This window comes from Ctenocephalides felis, unplaced genomic scaffold (assembly GCF_003426905.1).
Source record: "Ctenocephalides felis isolate EL2017-DRISC unplaced genomic scaffold, ASM342690v1 CF-g0.4_SCAFFOLD_00845, whole genome shotgun sequence".
Lineage (NCBI taxonomy): Eukaryota > Metazoa > Arthropoda > Insecta > Siphonaptera > Pulicidae > Ctenocephalides > Ctenocephalides felis.
In genome coordinates this window covers 33731107-33749215 of record NW_020536999.1, presented here as the reverse complement: position 1 = coordinate 33749215, position 18109 = coordinate 33731107, and the positions used below count along the sequence as shown (strand labels likewise).

The 18109-nt window shown below is 27.8% G+C and overlaps 1 protein-coding gene across 1 annotated transcript in view; it reads right to left on the bottom strand.

Moving 5' to 3' along the window:
- Nucleotides 1-2441: 2441 nt before the first annotated feature.
- The window catches only part of LOC113382517 (sodium/potassium/calcium exchanger Nckx30C), a 155408-nt gene continuing 139740 nt past the window's right edge, over nt 2442-18109 (bottom strand). Inside the window, exons 9-10 of the mRNA XM_026620858.1 lie at nt 14297-14433; nt 2442-2722 (exon numbers count right to left, since the gene is read on the bottom strand). Coding sequence (XP_026476643.1) covers nt 2482-2722; nt 14297-14433 — 378 coding nt within the window. The 3' untranslated portion in view covers nt 2442-2481. The remainder of the gene's footprint in view (nt 2723-14296; nt 14434-18109) is intronic.

Sequence of the window (18109 nt, the reverse complement as noted above, 5' to 3'; positions counted from 1 at the left end):
AATGCAAATAAATAAATGCACACAAATTCCAAATTGTTTAATATTTAGCGCAATAATATATCTAGCTATGCCTATTTAACTTTATTTTTTTCTATATACGTAATATACTATTTTCGTACTCATTTAACCTTCAATATATCTTCATTTTTCCTATCAATATTTTCCTAAACTAATTATATTTTCTGCAATACCGCATCACAATGCATATATCTGTAACGTTATAACGTATGTATAACGTTACAGATAATGTATCGTAAATATTTACACAGTGTATCGTATATATAACTAGACGTTTGAATAAAATTAGAAAAACCACGATTTTTATATATTAAAAAAAAATTAATTATTGTTGATTTTTACTTTAATTTGTAATTGTTAATTGTATCAATGATACGGAAAAATACCACTTGTAACATATCGTTATATGTATGTTGAATTATATTCTAAAACTACAACAACCTATTTCATTTAATCATAAATCTATTAGTATCATTTAACATCAAAAATAATTTGAGTATACCCGCAGATAATAATCAGTTAACAGGAAATTCATTGAAAATCATCAGTATATCGAGCCTCTTGAAAAAATATAGAGCCTGTCTCTTTTACTACTAGTTGTGATTTTTATAATTTGATTTTTCAATAATTTAATATCGGACAAGCGAAAAACGCATACATTATTTTAACTAATAAAGTCTGCATCACCATCATTATTTCTTAAACTATAAATACAAAAAAAATACTGCCAAAGGCGACGTTTATTTATAAACAAATAACGAAAAATATTACTGATGAAAAATTCTGAGTTAATCGCATATCAGTATTCTACATTAAACTTGTATTTACAACAATAGCAAAATTGTGAAATATTGTTATAAATACATTTAATTTAATGTTCATATTATATCGTTAAAAGCATTATCATAAGCTAATACCATGGATTATTGTTTTTGTTTTTAGTTTTTAACACCCTGACTGCGGAGGTCTTTGGACCTATATCGTTCTTCTATTGTTGAAACTGTTTATCTGAAATAGTTTCATTCACTTTGTATTATTTTAAAAAAATAATTTTATTTTTTTCGACTTTTTTCGACTTCAATTAAAAAAAATATACTTCTAGTAATCCTATCGACTTGAAATTCCTTGACTTTTCCTAAAATTTCATTAGCTGTCTATCAATGAAAAAATCAGGACGAAAAAATGTACAGAAGGATAATTATAAGGATATTAACTTTTTATACTTCGAACGGTCGGAAAAGTCTGTTTAGACCACCTATACATTTTGTATGAAATATACGCTTTTTGATATATGTAAACCAGTATTTTGTCTTTTATCATGGTATTTTCTATTCAAACTGCGTTGTGTATATTCTTTGCTATGTGTTGTAACATGAATGTTAGTATTTTCATGACGAGAGTTCCTTGAAAACCTACTAAACTTATTGGTAATGGCTAACACTAAAAATCGGATGAGTAATGCACACATTATCAACAATTTTTCTATCCGTACTGCGTTCGAAATTTTTTTTTGGCAAACCTGTAGTGAAATTATATTTTCACTTTGAGTTTTACAGCTCATTTCAAAGGCGACGCATCTCATTTCGTTTTCATTTCAATTTCACATTCATTTCAAAGGCGCCGAAAAAGAATAAATATTGTTTTTCATCGATATAAAACAGAAAAATTAACAAAAAAAGCAACGATTTTCTTATATTTCTTGATTTTTTTTATATAATGAAATATGTAATATTTTTATTATAAGCAAGCTCAACACATGCAAAAGACGGTAAGAAAAAGAAAAAATCAAAACTAAAAATATTTACTACTGATAATCGTTAATATATAAGACACCAAAATCTCATTTATCCATATAAATGCATGTAAAATGAATGGTGGTCTAGCCAGACCTTTCCGACCGTTCGAAGGTGAAAAAATATCCGACCGACGGAGGGTTAAACATTTTTTAAGTAGCGATGGTGAAAAGTGTTTTAGAATCACTAACTCAATGCCGCTTAATTGGGAATAGATTCGAAGTAAATGTGGCACTGCCGATAGCGGCACCAAAAACCAAGCAAGGTAAGTTGACACGTTGTCGACACCCACAGTCAAGATGTTAACTTTTAGTTTTGAGTACATTTTAGTTTTTATAGATTTTTAAACTCATCAGTTATATATTTTAGTTTTTAAATTCTATGAAGTTTCCACTGAATGAAGGCTGGGACTATAGCTAAAACGAATAGATTTTAGAATATATTTTTAAAGAAATTCGAGATTTTATTAATGTTAGATTTTTATTGACCGGTCACTAAACTCTGCATATATATATATATATATATATATATATACTATTCATTTACCAATAAATTGTATTTACCAATAGTTGTCAAAATTAAATTTGGATAAATAAATTTGAACCTACAGGTTTATAAATCAACGCCGCTTCTGTATATCAAAAAATGTGCTGATGGACAAAGTCGTCCTTTATACAGGACACACGATGTACTCGTACTCGAACATTAAGGATATGGCGACAAAGACAAAATAGAGCAGGAACATTGTGAATCCAAGACCCTTGTTCATTTTCCAATGGAAGCACGCGATCGACAAGATCACAAATAACAGCATCATGAACAGTATGGCGATAGAACAGACCATACCGACAGAATTAACTTGCACGGGCTTGCCGTATATGATCCCGTACAATAGCCAAGGCACGGGTAATCTGGAAACCAAAAACAATATCAATATCGGTTGATATTAAAAAAAAAACAATCATTTCGCAAACACTGAATAGCACTAGATAATGAATATTAATATACAATTTGTAGAGTATCTTATATATAAATCTTAAAACTCGAAAACGGCTAAACCGATTTGGCCAGTCTTAGTCTTGAAAAATTTGTGTTAATCAGTAGGTGGTCGGAAAGGTGAGATATTATTTCAAAATCGCGTAGAAACTTTACATTTTTAATTTGAAAATTTTTGTAGAAGCGAATTTTGAATAAAACAATGGACGGTGGCTAATAAGTGAAATGTCAAACGTTTTTGACAGATGATATTCAATTACGTTTAATAGGGTGTTTTACGTAAATATTATTTAATTATGATTTAATTATGGTGAGTACTTTTGTTTGTAGTTTTATTTATATACAAAACGTTGTAAACCGGCCGCAAGTGTTACTAGAAACTCAAAATATCAACTTTTTTGAAATGATAATATGAAAATGCACTTTTTGGCGTTGTAGTACTCTTTTTTGCAAATCATATTTTTCTCAAACACGGTGCTCTGAAAGATCTCATTTGTATAATTATATACTCATTGGTATTTATAAAACATTTTCTAGGTTATATTATTTTTATTTTTGTTATTTAAATTCAGAACCTAAATTTGGTATCGATCAAAGGGACATTTTCTCGAATAACATTTTCCAAGTTATAATTTCTCAGAATTTATCGTAGAATAGATAGTAATATATGAAGGTCCGGGGTTAAAAAGGTTCACCAGCAATGTGTCAAAAACTAGTAAAGTTAAGCATTGTTTAACAAAGATATTTGAAAGTAGAGGGAAAAAATGTATAACCTATCGGGAGATAAACGATAATCTTTGAAAGTCCATAATAAAAGTATTTTCTCCCGTTGGTAGTTTGGCATTAATTAAAAATGTAATTATTTTGTAAAGTACCCTTAAAATTAAAATAAGACATTAAACCTGTCTGCCACTTGGTCGTTCCAAGTTACTTCGCCTATAGGGTAAAAAGCACTAGATAACAAATTTTTGAAATACTGCAAAAAGCACATTTCTACAAAGAGAAGTAGGTGACAGTTTTACTGAACGTAGTCAGAAAATTGTTCGTTTGAAATGTGTTATTTGTTGTGATATAATTGTTTTGGTTTTCATAATATAGTTTATTATCTTTGCTTTAATTCATAGAATGTTACTTGAAACTTTTCAAAAAGCAGGTCAGGGAAGAAATACTTAGTTTATTTTTTATCTCTCCTCGCAGAAATTTGAAAATTTTGTATAAGCTCAGTAGTATTATTTACAATTATACACAAAATCCAAAATCCAAAAAAAATCTAAAAAACATGAAACGTAATCAATAATTCGAAAGACCAAAAAAGACTTGGATTGGGTTATACCATATTTTCTATAGAAAGTGTATGAAACTTGCAGTTTGATTATATTGACAAAATATAGACGAATTAATGGGGTTTATTGTTTTTATAATACCTCATTGTATATAGTATTCAAACAACACATCCTCATACACTAAAAGTATTAATATTTTTGATTCTCTAAAAATTGTTTAGAATATACCTTACTTAGCAAAACAACGTTTGCCGGGTCAGCTAGTATATATATATATATATATATACATGTGTGTGTATGTGTATGTGTATGTGTGTGGATAGAAAAAAAAATTTCGTAACTTGTAATCGTTCAAATATAAAATAAAAAAAGACTACAAAATGTTTCTTAAAATAAATTTAATAGATCCATCCATACGTTTCGAGTTCCAATTTGACCCTTTCTCAGTGAAAACAAAATCAAAACACACAAGAGATTAATACACAAACACAAAACAGAAACATGACAAAGAAAATGTTACTCGTCTTATTTTATCATTTGAGGCTTTTATTATTTTCGTTTCTTTTTTTTTCGAAGTATATTTCATTTTTATGTATAATTAACGTTTGTAAAGTAATATTTTCTTTGATATATTTTTGTTTTGTGTTTGCATTATGTATTTTGATGTAATAATAACTTTTGAGGAAGAGTTGAAAAATCACGTGCGAGTGCAGTGGTCTAACAAGATACTGCTTGTATTTATATTTTCCTTGAATTTAAAAAAAAAAAGAAATTCCAAACATTTTACGGGGATGATTGAGGGAGTAACTTTGAATATCACCATATATCACCAATGAGGTGAAAGAGGTCCTTAATTATTGGACGCCTTCTTTATATAATTGCAAATTTTTAATTAAATTATATAATTTATATAAATCAATAAGTAGAGAAAACGCGGAAAATATAATTTGCCATACTAAAAGCATGTCTACTGCTCAGCATCATGTTAAATAAAATATATATAATCATAAAAAACTTGACATATTTTATATCACGAATTTTGAGCAGGCATATATAAGGATCACATTTTTTTATTACTCGGCGAAGAGCTAAGAGTTTGATCTCCGTGCCAGCAGAGCTTTGAGGATTATGGCTTTGTTTCCTCTACCAGATATTTAGCAAATTCCAACACATCTACGAAATCTCATTAGGTAAAATAATGAATAAAATATGTTCAGATAAATAAAATTATATTTTGAAATACATTTGTATATGAGATCCTCAAAAAATGGCACTTATTATAAAAACTGCCCCAGGGTTCAACAATACAGTTAATATTTTTACTGATGCATTAATATATCTCTTATATGCACAATATTTATATGATTTAATCAAATATGCTATTGCCGTTGAATCGTATTCATAAATGTGGCACATAAAACATTTAAATTTATAAGTTTTATTTTCCAATAATATTTACATAACAAAACTTGTGTTTATGACGGTTGTGCTTGTGTGGTTATGATGCTGATGTTTAAATTTGTAATAATATTTTAAATATGAATTCAAATAGATAATTAAATGAATATATATATATATATATATATATATATATAAGTGTATATATAAATACTTATAAATTATTTACCAAAATTGAAGGCACATCATATAATATTTTAACAAAACCTTTTCGATTTATAAGAAGTGTGGTTGTAGATAACTATTTCTGAATAATAAATAAGCACCATTCTGACAACTACGATGCATATATTTTTCAATTTAGTTATTACATTTTATAGTTATAGGTTACATTTTATGCTATATTATATGATAATAAGCAATATACCAACAAAGACCGTACACTGTGATTAAAAGTACAAATTGCTATTAAATGAAGTTTTGATAAATGGCTAGTTTTTTACGAAAGGCTATTTGATAATAAAATCAATTTATTCAATTATGAAATAAATTATTTTGTATTATATTTGTCGAAATAATTATATGAATTGATATTTTATATTTAAGTAAAAGCGTAATGCAACAACTACATATGTATACATAGTAGTAAGAAAAATTACACGTCGAATATTGGTGATACTTATTATTTCAAATAATTATTTTTTTATAAAATATGTTTTCGTGGTGAACCCAGACGTGAATATTTTGAAATACATAGTGAAAGCAATAAATCTATATTGTTTGTGTTGAAGCTAAAGTTAGAGTTTGACATAGAGCTCAATATATAAAAGATTACGAGTTTTAGATTTGTGGATTACGAGTTTAATTAGCGACGAAAGAGTAACTAGACTTGATGCTAATTAAATGCTTTTCACATAAATTGACATCCTTATTATTATTGTAGATTATTAGTTGATCATTCCTGATCTCCGTATCTTTCTTAAAAAAATATTGCATTTAAATAACAATGTGAATAATATCGAAACACTAATAATAAATAAAAATGCTTGCACAGCATTTATTTTTGTCAGTTCTCTTTTAGTAAAACCGAACGCTCACAACAGCTTTTTATTCTGTTTTGGTTAGCTGATGTAAAATTCATCAGAAGCGGAAAAATCATGTGTTTTCACACTGTGTGAAATTTTAACATGATGTCTCTACCGATGTTAAACATGGCACATGTCATATGTACACAGTCAGTGGCGCGGTAACGTATCCTTTAATGGGTTACACAGGCGAAGCTACCGCAAAGCTCTTTGCGTGTTTCACTAATCTGGGCACCCTCCCACAAAATTAAAATTGAAAATTGTAATAATAATCATAGTCAAATCAATATAAATTAACTAGTTGGTTTGGTATTTTGCCTTGAGGCAAATTACATGAACTTCCCGATAGATAGTCGACTTAATCAATAAAAAATAAATTAATTTATGAGCAATTAAAAGTATTCCGAGTGGATTTATTAAACATAATTGAAAACGAACGAACACTTTAACTCGGAGTATTTTCTAAAAGCAAATTTTCACAAATCAACATCTTTTATAATTGAACCAGCTTCCATAGGACTTTAATGGCTCAGTATGTTCATTAAAACCAAGTACTCTATCGTTATACCAAGTAAATCGTCTAATTTTAATTTTAACAAACGTCAAAAAACTACTCATTATCTTAAAATTTGTTGAATTTTTAAAATTAAACTACTTGTCGTAAGGGCATAATATTTCAGTAAGTTCTATAAGACCATCATATGTATCGCCATAAAAAGTTCCATAAAAATCGGCTTCAATTTTGTTTTCAACAGTTAATTACAAGAAAACGGCTCGGTAAATTTTCACCTAAAACTAATCAGTATCATTCACAACTAGTATCTTTCGAACAGTTTTTTATTTTTTACGTAAAAGCGGTTCGGTAGTTTGAGGTTAAATGTAGACGAAAAGTTTAACACTTTTTTTTCAAATTACAAAGAAACTGCTCGGCAGATCATCTCACAAAACTGGCAAACTTTAGTCTTCATTGAGATACATCAAATGGTTTTTAAATTGTTGAAATCGGTCCAGCCGTCGAAAAAACGTCGAACAAGGGTCAAATTTTGACAAATGCCAAAAAAACGATACTTATTTTTGCAAATTTTGAAGAATTTTCAAAATTAAACGACTTGTAGGGATGTAATATTTTAGTATGATCTAGAAGACTATGGTATCCACCGCCAAAAAAAATCATAAAAATCGTCGATTTTTTTTTAAACTTTATTACAAGAAAACGGCCCGGCCGATCTTTGCCAAAAACTAATTAGCACGATTCTCAACCAATATCTATCGAACGGTTTTTGAATTTTCAGAATTGCGGGCTAAAACGTGGACGATGGCAGAGGATAAATTTTTCACTTTTCTGCAATTTACAAAGAAACCCGGCCGATCGCCACACAAAACTGGCAAACAATAGTCCTCATCGAGATACAACATGTCGTCCATGGACGACACACATAACAAAAGTGTTGATTGCAGGTTATTTGTTTTGTGTTGCACTTCTCTAGTTGGCACAAATTGTAATTATTTCATTTATTATCATTATAATATCATTACTATAAATCGCTTCAATACAATACATCATTTACAAGAATGATATTCTAATTGTTAGGGATAATATATTTTTAAACAATGCTTAATTGGCGCATGAAAATAGTAATTAAAATGAAATACATATATAAACCAAAAATTACAATATTTCACCTAGTAAACGTTTATCATTTATTTATTAATGCTGTAATTATCTGCCAATGAATAATTTTCCAAACGTCAATACATTAGGATAAAGTAAAATGATATGGTTATTTTTAAATCTAGATATTATTATGAGTGTACTAAGTTCCGAAGCAAAATAGATCTCAGAAAAGTGCTTTACAAGATCTTTTATTATATAGAAGGACATTATAATTAATCTTAATGTATTTTTTATGCTTTATATAGAAAGCGAACATTACCTTTGTTGCAAAATTAAGCGAGGCAGAAGTTAAAAAAGTGTAGCATTCTAAGTTCTTATTATATCATAATAAATGATAAAACTCTTTATGAAAAGATAGTTTGAAAGCATTCTAATTTTTCTACGATAAAACAAAACTTTTTCTTTATGTCGCAGACTTGAAAAGAAAGCGCTCTTATAATATTTTTTGCAACTGTGAGCTTCTAAACTTTTTATGATTTAGAAACAACTTGCAAAAATTATTGTTAAATGTTTTTAATAATTTTAAATTATAATTGGTTTGTCATACATATTTATTTAGGCATAGCATTTAAAAAATTACTAATTATTTTAACTATTATATGTAAGGAAACTGTTTATTACAATTTATTTTATTTATTCAAAATGTAGTTTATTATTGTCCCTTTTCCTGTTTTTCCAAGTATAATTGTAGTGCAGCATGAAAAGTTTTGCAGCAAACAAACAACGTCACTTACACTATTACGCAGACCAGTTTTTAAACTATGACATATGTCTGACCATCGCCAGCACTTAGTCTAATGGCATTTTATAAAACAAAATAAAAATAAAACAGCTAGATTTTTTATTATTGCTCAAGTTACGTCCTAAAACAACGTACGAGCATATTGAAAATTTTTAGGATTACTTATTTTGTATCAAATTGAGGACAGCTCCCGTTTTCAGAAGAGAATACTTATGATATTCAGTTCATATTGTAGATAATTTTAATTGATTTACTTCATTTAAACTTTGAATTGATAATTGTAAATAACATTTCTAGAACTACAGTTCACAAGAATTAATCTAATCACCCCATTTTTGCTTTCCGTTGAGTTCTGAAATATATATATATATATATATATATATATATATACATATATTAGGGTGGTCATTTTCGAATTTGCTTGTTCCTAGGGGCTCAAATGATTCCAAATTCATGAACAATTCTCTGAAAGTTTTAGCTCTTAATATTAACGTTTAGATAGAGCGCAATTCAATCCAAGTTTGTATGGAAAGAGCATGGAAAAAATTTTGAAAATTAAAAAAAACATTTTTTAGGTATAACTTAGCGACAAATGAATGAGTTTTATTCATTCATTTGTTCGCTAAATTACATATAAAAAACATTTTTTAAATTTTTGAAAAATTTTCCATGCTATTTCCATACAAAACCTTGATTGAATTGCGCTCTATCTAAACGTTAATATTAAGAGCTAAAACTTTCAGAAAATTGTTTTTTATTTATTTGGAACCATTTGAGCCCCTGGGAGCAAGAACATTCGAAAATGACTATTTTAAGGACCACCCTAATATATCTAATATAAATATATATACTTAAATTTAAAATTAGGGTTTTATAGCCTTTATTTCACTACTTTGTAGGGTTTTCTGCATGAACAAAATTGTCTGTTCTTCATCATATACTTAGTAAGATCAATACTGCTAAATGCTACAAAAATTCTTTTCCAGAATATTCTATCCGTTTTGATTAATACGACATTTTTTATAAAGTAGTTATTGTCTCTTTTTGCATATTCAAGGAAATAAATTTCATATATAGCCCAAATGATAAAGAACAGAGAATTTCGTTTAGATAGAAGGCAGCCTCGCCGAAAACCATTTGTCAAATCCACTAAGCGGTTGTATGCGCTGTGACGAGGGTTTTGTCCCCGGAATGGTACGTGTCCCTAGAATCACAGAAGAGTGTTTTCTACAAAATTACGTACTGAATGAAAATTCCAACCTTCAAAAATATAGAAATTTAATGTCAGAAACACTACTTTAAATTCATTTCCACAAACGTAGAGTAGGCAGTGGGGCAAAATGAGCTTTTGGAAAATGCCTATTACAGCTGAATCAGAATAATAATATAATATAATAATAAGAGCTCCAGGAAAATTAAAAGAATGACTCTGTATTCGCTTAATATAAATGAACTGACGAATGCGACAGAGAAATCTTCATTACAAAATAAGTCCATTAACGTGCCCTGTGCTGTTTTGCTTACTTCTCATACTATGATAAATAAATGAATTAGGAATCTTCTCTTATCACACTGCATATTGAAAACAAACTACTCCAATTTTCGACAATTGATTACACAAACGACATGGCTTCTCGAATGTTGTAAATGCCTCAAAATAATAACATCAAATTAATTGTGACATACCTTTGAAATTAATTTAGACATTACCATGACAGAGCAATATATTGTTTTAAGTTTTTAATAGTTTGTTTTGATAACGTTCATTAAAAAATATTAAGTAAATTCATTTTCAAATCGTATTAATTTCGTTGAAAAATATGTGAAATATATTGTCGATCATAAATTAATGTCGTTCTTCAATTTTCAACGTGTTAGAAACATTAAGCAATCTCGAAACCGAATTTAGGACTAAACAATATATTTTAATTATCTTATTTGATTTCTAATACTATCGTGACTTTATTCAAATCAAATATTTGAGGCCATGATATCAAGTAGGTATATTACAATGTAGGATACTTTAAACACGAAAATAATGTTAACTCAGAATATAAAACGGGATATCAAGAAATAATGTGTTAAATGTACCATTAGATATTGTGATTTATATGAGAAGCACGTGCTCGATTCTCCGGCGCCACTATTCGAGATGCATCTTAACATTAAAAACGTGCAAAGGGTTTATGTAACATTACGTATATAGCTGACATTTACATTTGTTTGAAGAAGTCTTCGAACATAAATTGTTTATTACTGATTTTCTAGAAATAATGTAATAAAAGAACTACAGAGTCAAAAAGAATAAGTTTATTGACAATTAAATAAAATGCAGCAAAAATGCATCTGCCTTACATATAGTCACAGGGTAGGACCGGCCTTGGTCACAGTATTTATACATGATGCATAAGATATTGATTATAAAAGAAAGTAATAAGAAATAGAAAATCAAATAAACAGATATTAGAATGACTTTATAAGTAAATAAATTCAACATTTGATTTTGATAAGTGGAATGTTTGATAAGTGATTTCTTTGAAGGCGTATTCAATTTATAAGTTAAAATTATTTTAAAAGAATTATTGGCAAGAACGCAACTCAACTTGACCTTGGAATGACCGCTATATATATATATATATATATATATATATATATATATGTATATATATATATATATATATAATGTGTGTGTATGTGTGTGCTATATAATGGTATAATATGATCCATATTTTTAAAGCAAGTCATACTGTATGTGCGGTAATAAATAGTGACTTAAAATCAATAACAAAATTAATAAAACTTAAAAAAATTATATAAAAAAAATAAAAAAACGTTCACAACAAAGGTGGTTACGTTAGACAAATAAACCAATAAGATAAAATACATATTCACGAAAAGAAAAGTATACGATTAAAATGATATATATATATATATATATATATATATATATATATATACTGAAGTATCTACCCCATGTGTACAATCTATTAATTCAAATTCATGTAATCTATTAATTCAAATTTTCAAAAAACTTTGTTTTTTCAAGCAAATAAAAATAATCGTTACAGATGTGCATATGTACAAGATTATTTTTGAATGTGGTATGAGTTTAGAATAAATTCCAAAGGTTTTGAATAAATATTATAGATTACCATATCTCAGTTAAATTAAAAATATATGAGTTTCAGTCAATAAAAAATTCTATAAAATACTCCGTGTGTTAATGCTATATGTTTACTAAAATGAATTCTTATTAAAAATATAACTGTATTTTTTCTCATTTTTATATATCTTTGTTAACATTTTCCGTATTTATTATTATCAATAGATCTACTAGAATGTATTTTCTGGATAGTTGGTTGATCTACAAGTAGAGACCACGATACGAAAATTATCTGTAGTAGAGCAAATAGCTATATATTGAATTCAAAACGAATTATTTAATAGGTCAATTATATACATAAGTAAATATAAGTACTATTTAAATGGCTATTTGCCCTTTGGAAACCACGTCATTGTCATAGTAATGTGACATCGATCGATGTCTATATTGGCACAATCGTCCCAATGCGTTGTTATTGACGGACACGTTGCATATATATAATTCAGTACCGAGCTCACAATCCGCTTAAGCAGCAGAGCAAGGGTTTATTAATATTTTACACGAATTATTTTGGACCGATTTCGATTTTGAGTATAGATATATATTACTGATTTAAAATTTATTCGATGGAATCTAAATACATAACCAGGTTTATATTTACATTCCATGAAATAGGTTTTTATGCCCCAGTGACATGGATTCTTTATCTTATTTTCGCTCTAAGCGGGAAAAGTTCGGATAAAAATAACTGTGCGAATAAAATTATTGCAAGATATCACACAAAACTTCTAATAAATTCTCAAAACATTAGAGATATACAAAAAAATGTATAGTTTATATGATACAAACTGAATACAAACAAAACCAAAAACTATTCTTTGGATAGAGAGACAATTTCTTGCAAAACGTGTTAAATATAGACAAAATCATCTGCCAAATAATATTAAAAATACTAAATTAATAATTAATATTACACAATAATACTTTTGTAGATCTTGTATACGTGTTTACAGTATTTTCTTCGACACTAAATATGATTGAAGTTGGGGTAAAGTATTCAAAATCAAAACCCTTTCATTGCACTCAATCAAAATCAAAACATTTCAATGCACCGAGCATAAGTCAAAAATAGTAATTTAAAATATTTGCAAAAAACACTATTTTAAACAGTTATCAAAGTTCACAAAATAAATGTTAAAATATTTATATGTATTTGAGTGCATATTTTCTCTTGAAATATATGTTAGAACGTAAAAATTACATGCAACATTTTAGTAGAAATTTGATTAATAATCAGTAAAAATAGAAGTAATCGTGAATTATATTCTCATATGTCGCAAAAAGTTCTAGAGAAAACTATATCATGGGGAATTTTATTTACAAAGCATTATCAGGATTTGTGCTAAGCTTACCAGCGTTTAAAGTGTTTAAACTTTTAAGACTATAATGCAATTGTAATGAAGAAATATATTATTGTTCAACTCTTTGCTGCAAAAATATCTTAGAAAATTGAAATTTAAACGGCTTTTAATAAATCTGCTACCAACAGCCAAAAATAGAAATTAAGTATTTCGCGTCTATCGCATCTTTTTAAGAGTAATTATCGGGGCATTCTCGAAATAAGTTCCAAAATGTAAAGAAAACTTGAAATTAATAATATTGACTAAAACTATTTAATTATTGACATATCTAAAAAAAATTAAGCTTGTCAATAAACAGAATATTGGAACAATAGAAAAAATATAATATTACCTTAAAAAATGTTAGAATACCGAAAGTAAAAATGTATTATAATTATGGAGACAATCCTTCAATAAAATAGAAATGTTATGGTAGAATTAAGTTACGGGTCTATCTTCTTATGCATTGGCAGTGACAAACTGTTAAAAACTATGTATTTGCTGTGTGATCAGGCGTTTCGCACATAAAATCTAATCTACAAAACGCACAAACCTCAAATAAGGCCTGATCGCACAGCAAATATAAAGAGCTTTGTGACGATTCGTCACTACCAATTCATACGAAGGTAGATCCGCAACACAGTGTTACCATATTTTTGGCCTCTATGATTATATTTGAATTCACGTTTTGGAGATTCAAATATATGAATTCAATATATATATAGTTTCACATTATCTGAAAATATTATGTTACTTATACAAAATTAGAAAATTAATAGAAAAATGGATTTATTATCACTTACCCCACTGTGACATCGAAAATGTTGCTGCCCACAGAGCTGGAGACCGCCATGTCACCGAAACCTTTGCGGGCTACTATCACTGAGGTGATCAGGTCCGGAATAGACGTGCCGGCCGCTAAAAACGTAAGCCCCATCACCTGGCACACATTAATCATTAATAAATCAAATCAAATTGTCATATGTTTTAAGTTATAACTACATTTAGTAATAACTAAACGTATAGTAATAACTCTAGGTAAGATTCAGTTAACTTTAGGTATAATTTTTATTAAAATTAAAATACATTACAATGTAAATACTAAAGTAAACTTAAATATGTGCAATAATACTTATGGATATAACTTTCGAAATAATATATTTGAATTATGTGAAGTAAACGGTATTTAGTATTTAGTAAATTTACTTGAGTTTAGTTGCATCAGGATAAATATAAATAAATGATACGATGAAATGATCTTACGTAGTCGAATAATATTAATGTTCATTAATGAATTAGCTGCATATTCGTGTTATTCATGTCTATATATCAAAATCCACTTGAATAATAATGCAAAATTCGAAGTGCAAATGTTCCCCACAAACATAGCTAATTGTATAATATATTAAACCGACACTACACTTAAGACTTGAATACTTATCAAAAAAAAATCTTACATGATTCCACCAATGTACCATTAGTGAGAGATTTTATAACAATTATCTCTGAAAGATTTTATACTAATTGTTTATTTAACTTAAATCAAAATATATGTAATATTGGATGGAATGACAATACATATTGGTACAATTAGTACGAGCTACCATTGTCAATAAAAAGATAATCAAGTATAAAATATGGCAGAGATCAAATTACTCTTAAACTATTCTTACAGCATATGTTATTAGTCTTTTGACTATTTTCCAATCATATATGTAATATGTATTCTTTTGTTATTATTATTGTAAATATGGTTTTTAGTGATTATTTTTACCATGATAAAAAATTTATTTATAAGTAAATTTACTTTTTATTAGTTAGTATTAAATATAAGTTTATGTATTTATATCTTAGGATAGTTACACATGATTATATAAATTGTATAGAAATATGTATTTATAATCTAATATAAATAAAATAAATAAATCTTTAAAAACAAAAAAACAAAAACTTATCCAAAATAAGGCTTTAGACTTTTAAAAGCAGTTTTTGTCAATTATGGTTATTTGTTTACTAATTTAAATATCAAAAATATGGCTAGTTCTGATTATCACTTTAAAAACTCTTGCTATAGTTTTTAATTTATACGAATTTCAATATTTATACTATCGCATTATTTTCTGAGGTAAGTGATACTGACCGTCATGTGTTATTTCTATAAATTCACAAATAAAAATTAAATTGAATTATCTTTTGTAAACAGAATTATTTTCGACTAAAAATAATTGTGTCCAAATGACTAAACACCATAAAAATACAAATATAAATATATTCCGTCAATATTTATAAAGATCTGCATTAATTTCAAAAATTTAATGCGCATCTCTTTAATATTTCCCAGTAGTATTAATAAATACTAATGTCATGTCATATCATGTTTTATTAATGCAGTTGCTCGACATGTTTTGTTAATCGTGTTAGATGTTTAAAAGAAATTTAAACCACGATTATATAAGCTAAAGGCCATAAGTATGAACATTTTAATCCTAAATCACACAAAGATTTAATGCTCTTCAACGTAAAGGCCTCTGTATACAAGTAAGCCGTTCGTGCTGGGAAGTTAGTAGTATAAAGTTTCGGGTTTTGCTAGGAACTGCGGTTACTGGCTCGAGACTGAGTTACCATGTTACGAGCAAATGGGTAATTTGCAACATGCTTTTATATAGGAAATGAACATAAAACGCTTCCTAAGTATTTAAATCATAAACCCTTCTTGAAAGTTGGGAAGGAGTTGTTTAACATTAATGGAAGAAATTGCAATACATTATGTAAACGGAAGATTTGACTAGAGAAATTTAGTGGCGAAAATATAGACTTGCATTGTGAATAAATTTCTTACAATGACAGCAAATTTCATTCTTGTTGAAATCTGAGAATGTGAACAAATAACTACAAAGTATATTCATTAATTAGTTAACTTCGATTGACGAGTATTCTCACCCGTATAAATCTTTGACCATTGGCAATTTAGATCGCATATAAAAAAATATTCTTTAAAATTTTAAGACATTCACTCAGATTTAGATTTTAGTCAAAGACTTTATAGATTTCAAAGTTCAAACTACACAATTTTCATATAATCAAAACTTGTTTTTTTCTTAAGTAATCCAAAACCAAGTGTTTGATCTTGTGAGTTCTAATGAAGTTTGCTTCGAAGATATTTGAATTAATATTCAGTAGGTTGTTAGAATTAATAGTCTTGTATAACTCCTAATTTCAATTGTATCTCAACATATCATTCAAGTGATAAAAAAAACAATAAAATATAATAAAATTATTAGAACAATACATTTATAAAATCGGCCTAAACTCGCTGTCCATTACACATTTATACAATTGCAAAGCCTCCATAGTCTCGTTGTTTATATATCTCATTCAATAACTGGTTCAAGGCTGAGACGAGACTGAAAATCGATATGACTTGTGTTACATGCTTCGTCTGCCCAGGTTATATAAACTTATACGAAGGATTGGCTGAAAGGAGGGTCGGAATGGAGACAGTCTTCCATTCGCCTTAACAGGGATTAGAGATGTAAAATATTTACTGGATCTTCAGAAAAGGTCGATAATACCAGCAGATTCAAGTTCTGCTAGTGGCAAACATTATTGTTTTGGAAAACGAGCATTAAAAAAAATTGTAGCACAAAAATATATGGTGGAATCTTCATACATTATAAAGTATTTTAAACAAAATATATTAGCAAATTACCACCAGATATAATGCAGAGACTCTGTAGAAATATTATGAGGCACTATGTCTTACAATTAGTTGAAGACAATTTTACCTTTAGATTCAAAGATCAAAGATCAAGAAAGTTTTTGAATTTATTTTAAATTTGATAATTTAATTAATTTCATCTACATGTGTGTAAGGGTACTTTTTTAACTGATTTCTGAAATCTTATTATAAAAAGCAATAAGCAGAGATCTTCATCAAAATATAGAAAAATGAATACATTTTGATTAGGTATCATAGATATAATCAGCCACATACCAACTTTAACTTTAATCCGTAAATGGCAATAAAATAATTTCTCAAACATGACGTCTATTAATGCAGCTGTTACAACACTCGTGAATTATTTAATAGCGAGTTTCCAAGTCATTTAATTGAATTTCGATTATCGATATTTGGCTCATCCCTACACAGTCCATGCCAGTAACCCATATCGTAAAAACGCCTTCATACGAATGATATCGCGTGGCACATTTTTCCGCATTCGTTCTGCCGACTTTTTTTTCCTTTTTATCAGATTTCATATAAATTTGGTATGTCTACATAGTTAACAGACCGAGGTAATTATTATGTCATAGTGAATGATTCTAAAAACGTGATTCTGATATTAACAAAATTCAGCCCTTAGAACGAATCGCTAAAAATAAACTATTGAGTTTGCGCTTATTTTCACTAAATGCTCATTATAATATTATATATATATATATATATATATATATATATTTATACATATATATATATATATATCATATCATATCATTTGTACTAGAGATTCCTATATATTGTAAATAATTTTATTATTTTCTTAATTGGATGTTTTCAAGTGAAAATAGATCCTGTCCGGCATTGCTGCACCAATAAAAAGTCAGCTCTATTAGAT